General features: G+C 40.8%; 1 protein-coding gene and 1 long non-coding RNA gene across 4 annotated transcripts; one reads left to right on the top strand and one right to left on the bottom strand.

Annotated features, from left to right (window-relative positions):
• Window positions 1-446: 446 nt before the first annotated feature.
• On the bottom strand, window positions 447-5,431 carry LOC125550868 (uncharacterized). 2 transcript variants are annotated; one of them, XM_087517922.1, is made up of 9 exons: window positions 5,280-5,431; window positions 4,899-4,970; window positions 4,641-4,820; window positions 4,377-4,520; window positions 4,123-4,303; window positions 3,903-4,028; window positions 3,670-3,800; window positions 1,776-1,851; window positions 447-989 (listed from the first exon to the last, which is right to left on the bottom strand). In XM_087517922.1, the coding sequence occupies exons 1-5, from the start codon at window positions 5,344-5,346 to the stop codon at window positions 4,263-4,265; spliced, it is 504 nt and encodes a 167-aa protein (XP_087374048.1). In that variant the 5' UTR covers window positions 5,347-5,431; the 3' UTR covers window positions 447-989; window positions 1,776-1,851; window positions 3,670-3,800; window positions 3,903-4,028; window positions 4,123-4,262. The 2 variants fall into 2 exon arrangements, with proteins under 2 accessions (XP_087374048.1, XP_087374049.1); XM_087517923.1 differs by lacking the exons at window positions 447-989; window positions 1,776-1,851 and having other exon boundaries at window positions 3,903-3,969.
• On the top strand, window positions 2,156-5,648 carry LOC147974993 (uncharacterized). Of its 2 annotated transcripts, none has more exons than XR_015600461.1 (4): window positions 2,156-2,989; window positions 3,353-3,456; window positions 3,552-4,814; window positions 5,302-5,648. It is a non-coding gene; the product is annotated as an uncharacterized LOC147974993 (long non-coding RNA). The 2 variants fall into 2 exon arrangements; XR_015600460.1 differs by lacking the exon at window positions 3,353-3,456 and having other exon boundaries at window positions 2,200-2,989; window positions 3,552-3,637; window positions 4,664-4,814.

Below are 5,648 nucleotides of genomic sequence, written 5' to 3'. Positions count from 1 at the left end.
TTGCACAGTACATTATTACTAGTACATGATGCCCATCTACAAGTTCCCTTCCACACAGAGCAAAATCTGGTGTGTGATCCATTTTCCTCTTCAATATATTGTTTTGTGTTCCGACCGCAACCTCTGCTAGATTCCACCCAAAGACAAACCTTTTGAAGGGCTAGCACCTGCCAAATAAAATTCCAAATCTTACGCCTTTTTTCCTGAAAATAGACTCCTTTCGCCTTGCTTCACAAGTTTGATGTGATCACACATTCCCTGTTTTCTCCGGATGCCAAGTACTCACTTCGTTCCTAAATATTTGTTTTTCTAGACATTTTAAATGACTACTACATACGAATGTATGTAGACATATTTTAGAGTGTAGATTCACTCATTTTGCTCCGTATATAGTCATTTGTTAAAATGCCTAGAAAGACAAGTATTTAGAAACGGAGAGAGTAGTATATTCCTTAATACAGCTCCAACATCATGTGGGAGAAAAATGCTCCGAATAAACCAATCATCACCGATCCCACCTATGTATTCAACTGCCTTACCCAGTGAAGACATGAACGCAACCTCAAATCTGACACTTTCACCAATCCATCATCTGGTTATCATGCCAAATTTTGTACTTTTGAAACCTGATCAGATCCGCCAAATCATAACATGTTTTAATAGAGCTAAGCCATGCTCCACACCCTGCTGCGACAGCGAAGACAACATCCGGAAATTAAGCCGTGGCCAGAGTATATACCATTTGGAAAATGGTTGGCCTTCAGAACACTAGCACATGAACTCTCATTGAATAAGCCTGCAGTCTTGTCTTGCCCGCAATGCTTGGTTGAATGCCCGTAAATCACCAAGACCGCCAAAATGCTTCAGTAAAATTATGTTCTCCCATGAAAGTGAATTTAGTTTGCAGCACATCCATGGCAAGGTGAGTGGGCGACTATCGTGTCAGCCGATTTTGCTGCCGCGCTAATACTCCTCTCGTCCCCATCGACCTATAAAAAGGCTTCCAGGTTAATCATTCACAAATTTGCTTCGTAATTTGATGTGGCTAAGTCGCACTATTTCTTCTTCTTTTTTCATTACCTTGGTCCTTATTAGTAAGCGTGCACGCATAACACACGTATCTAATAAACTACAATAAAAACATTAACTATGTCTTGTGTTTTTACCTGAACATTTAAATGCGTGTCGCGCCCAATGATTTCTATATAGTAATTTATTTTAGATCAAGTCATAGGTCTTGTTTGACCGGTGAAAGACTTCCATTGTTGAAATGTTGTGATCCCAAAATTCCAAAACTAAAATACGTAAAAACTCACGCATGTAACACACGACCAATACACATGTCTTCACATAAAATTAACGATCACATAAATATATCGTAATTGTTAATTATTACAAAATATGTAAAAATAACAACTAAGCAACATTATCAAGCAAAATTCATCTATTAAGCCGTTGTTTGTTGGAGTGACAAACGGCGAAAGGATAAATGATTGCGACATGAGCTCAACTTGTGACGAGGAGTTGGATGCTTTGGGTTTGTTAGGAGGTCTTTCGACAATCATACAATCGGGGGATCCGTGTTGGTTTCATCACCATCCAAGTCTTGGTTTCTTATATCGTCATCATTGAATTCTGAGTTGACTAAAATCACAACTAATTTTGTTCTAAAATCTGTCATATGAACCTAAAGTGAAGTAGTAATAATAAGACTTAGTTTTCAAATAATGATACAACACAAAATAATTAGTATCATGATACCATGCAACATATACCTGTTCGGGAGTGTCGGACAAACTATCTCCTATGAGGTACTCCATGTAATTTAACATGCAGAGACCACAAGATGACCTAGATGATAAAGAAATTTTGATATGCTTAATAACAAGAATATTAGAAAAATATTAATATTATAACATGATGATGACTGAACCACATAGTCATACCGGAGACGCTCAATAAAAAAAGAATTGAATAACGTTTGCCGCTAATATAAATCAAATGACCTAAAGGGCTATCAATAAAAATAATTGAATTTATGAATGCATATTATTTTATTTAAATCAAATGGACAAAAAAAGCTATCAATAAAAAATGAATTTGTGAACGCATAATTTATTTGAGAGGAACCCATATAATTATTACTTCACCAAATGGGTACATATAAAATTTTATTCAGATTTCACTCGTGCGTTGTACGTGAATGCATATTTCTTTTGAGAAGAAACCATATGAAAAATAAAACAAAATAGGCACGCCCAATAATTCATTTGGTCGATGATATGTTTAATGTGGGTGACGTAATCAGGCCACACAAAAGCAGCCAGAGGTCGAATTGCAAAAAAAAAACCCAGAAGAACACTAATAAGGAGCAGCGGGTGAAAAGTAAAATAAAAGAACGGGCAGCGGTTGATTCACATTAGTCCCTTTCTCACAACAGGATGTATCCCCATTTTTTTTTCTTTTGCAAAATGGATGTATCCCGATCTGAAACACCTAGCACTTGATTTCTCCAGCGGTGTGTGTGCGGTGATAGACACAGGCACCCACCATTTTGCTTTCTCCGCCAGCCGCCTACTCTGCTGCACGCCGCCGTCTCTCCCGCCACAACGTCGCCCGGCGCCCCCCTACCCCCCAACCCACACCACGACCACGGCCTCGCCCCTTCTCGTCCTATCCCCACGACGGCCTCGCCCCGCCGGCCCTTATCCCCACGACGGCCTAACTCCGCCAGCTCCTGTCACCACCGCGGCCTTGCCTCGCCGCCAACCCCGCAAATCTTCCCTACATCGACTCTGCTGCCGCCATCCTACTGCCCCAGAGCAGATCGAGATGCGAGCTGCTGGACACGATGCGGGAGGATGCATCTCGAATTGGACGGAGATCCAGTGCGTTGACGTGCCCGCTGTAATCATCGCCCCCCGTGTTTGGCTCACACAGTTGCTCCGGGAAGGAGTTCGCAGCTCGCGTGCATGCTCGGTTGCTGAAGGTATGCGTTTGTTTAGATGTTGTTAATGCACCTATGGTTATCAGTGGGGATTTAGTCTGATGACATTTTTGAGGCAACCATGTTGTGACAAAGCTGATTGATTTGTGGATTTGAATTCTGGGTGGCTTAATTTGTCACTATCAGCTATCTATGATTGATGTTGAGTTGTTGCTTTTTGTGGCTGTTGCTTGATTAGTGTGGTATTCTCATGTTGTAATGTCGCATTATTACTGGCACTAAGTAACAGAGAGTTCCAGGGTCACAACTAAGTTGGTATCTACACTATTTGTATCAGAAATACATGTGACACCATCATTTGACATCTAAACATTGCCGATGCTTATGCCATTGTATGCACAACAGGCGCCTTCGCCACATTGTCATTTATTTGTGAGATGTTTCTCTTTCTCTATGTTGGCATGGATGATATATAGAGTAGTGGAAGATTGTTAGTGAAACACATTCCGGTATGCTATCTATCTGATTCTTTCCATGTGTGTAGTAACATATTCGTTGTTCAAATCCAGAAATTGTAACACATTTTCTATACTACTATATGCAGCCCAATGAAATGTATCGCCTTGAGCTCCATTATTTAGGCCAGATCACATGAGAGATGTTGTGTCAATTGCATTGGCATCCAATAAGGTAAAAGCTCTGAGTTATATTAGGAGGCGTACCCATCTGTCTGAAGACTGCTCTTAATATATTCTTCTCTTTCTCATGTTGTAACATTTAGATCAGTCCACTTATCGAATTTTAATTCCATGTGCTCGGATGCATATTTGAATAAATCATCCAGTCCCTCTAGCTGTTGTACCAACAAATGAAAAAGTATAAGCATCACAAGTGAGAAATAAAGAAGAAGAAAAACTACATATGAAAAGATGGGGCAGTAGGACTAACTACTAACCGTATTAGTGAGGTCTTTGCAGTTCATTGATGGGCCTAGCGAGTCGAGCACTTGAACACATAGTTTTCTGGCATTTATAACACATAGGTACCAGTGAATGTCGTCCGTATTTATTGGAATGAATATCTGAATAAAATGATTATTTTAGTTGTACTCCTATGTGGACGAATCGGTCGTTCTCGCTGTAATTCATAGAAATATGTAGAAAACTAAGACTTACCATATCATTTTCCAAATACTCTTTGCCTCTGTTTAATACCCATTCTGGTGTGGCATTCGTGTCATCTGAGGATGGATAGCAATCGATCTTTATCATCTTATAGATGCATGCATTCTCTAAGAACACACTTCCACCTGACCTTACTTGTAGATGCTCCGTAGCCAATCACAATCTTCATCAGCTGTAGAAATTGAGTGACTGTCAGTCAGGAAGTCAAAGATTGGATATGCAGTGTTTCATGCAGCTGGCATCACCTGTGTCAGATTGTTTTTGTTCTCCAGTTGTAAGGACTACTGTAGATTTGGCTCGACGCCGTTTGTCACGTAGTCTTTGTAATATACCTTGTTTATGTTGCTCATACCGGGCACTTTCCCTCTGCCTCTTGAGTGCTTGTTTTGCTTTTGTATAATAAGTGTTAATTAGGTACAAGACAACATGAGCAACAGTGTTTTGTCAATCAGATGTACGGTGTAAGTGTAAATTATGTATGATAGTTAATATGAGCCACAATTGAGTACCATATGAACTGCTGCATCTGTAGGCTTGAAGTGGCGGTCGTAACACAGTCGGTTGGGAGGACTCAATGTCAAAGTCGATATTATGAACATTTTCCTTGTTAGAACCGGCACTATCCGGTGTTAATGAATTTGGAGCATGAAGTGGAGTCTGATCACTCATTATCATATCAAGAGGTATGCCTGCATCATAATTGTATGTACAATGTCGGTTGTTGACACACAAACTAAGGTATTATGTTTGACAAGAGAACACATGACCTTCCGCAGCTGGGGTGTGTCGTTGCTGGGTGACAGTAGACTGCGCACTGGGCATGTCCACAGTGTCAAAACCTGTCCAAAAGAACATGACTTTACTTGTGATTCATGAAATGTATGATAAAGAACATAGAAAATGGAATAACCAGGCGACATGGCCATGGGCGGCTTAGATGGAGTGTTGGTTCCATTTAGAATAGCAGACGTGGCTTTCTTAGATCCCTTGCCTCCTGTCTTAATTTTTTAGTATTGCATCCCTGTTTACCTCTCCCTTTATCTCTGTCTCTTTAGTTCTTTTGGATCTGTTTTTTGACCTATGAGGCAACGACATATTCTGGATTTACAAGATTGAAGTAGGTAAGAGTACGTGATAGATGTATTTACCTGAATTCCCGTTGTTCGTCAGGTCCTGAAAGGGAGTATGTGCCCCACTATGCTTAGAGGATGCCATATTGTCAACTCAGTTTGTCATGCAGATCATGATGTACTGTAAGTATCAAATTTCATAGTACAAATTACAGACTGTCAGATTAAAAGAGCAATTTCCTTTTGTCTTCTGACTGATCATCTATACTTGCTAATTCAAATGATGTAACATGTGCGCTGGCAGATCAGAAAGTAGTCATATGTCCTCAGATGCTGCAGGCCACACGGGGTGATGACACCGGAGGTAGGGCAGCACGCCGGGTGGAGGAGGTCGTGGCCACCAGGGGCGACGGCGGTGTGGAGACGACGGCGGGACGAGGAGAGGTA

Source organism: Triticum urartu, chromosome 4A, assembly GCF_056163025.1.
Source record: "Triticum urartu cultivar PI428250 chromosome 4A, HENAU_Tu73, whole genome shotgun sequence".
In the NCBI taxonomy this organism is placed as follows: domain Eukaryota; kingdom Viridiplantae; phylum Streptophyta; class Magnoliopsida; order Poales; family Poaceae; genus Triticum; species Triticum urartu.
Note: the sequence above shows the minus strand (reverse complement) of the source record. Positions and strands in the feature narration are given on the sequence as shown.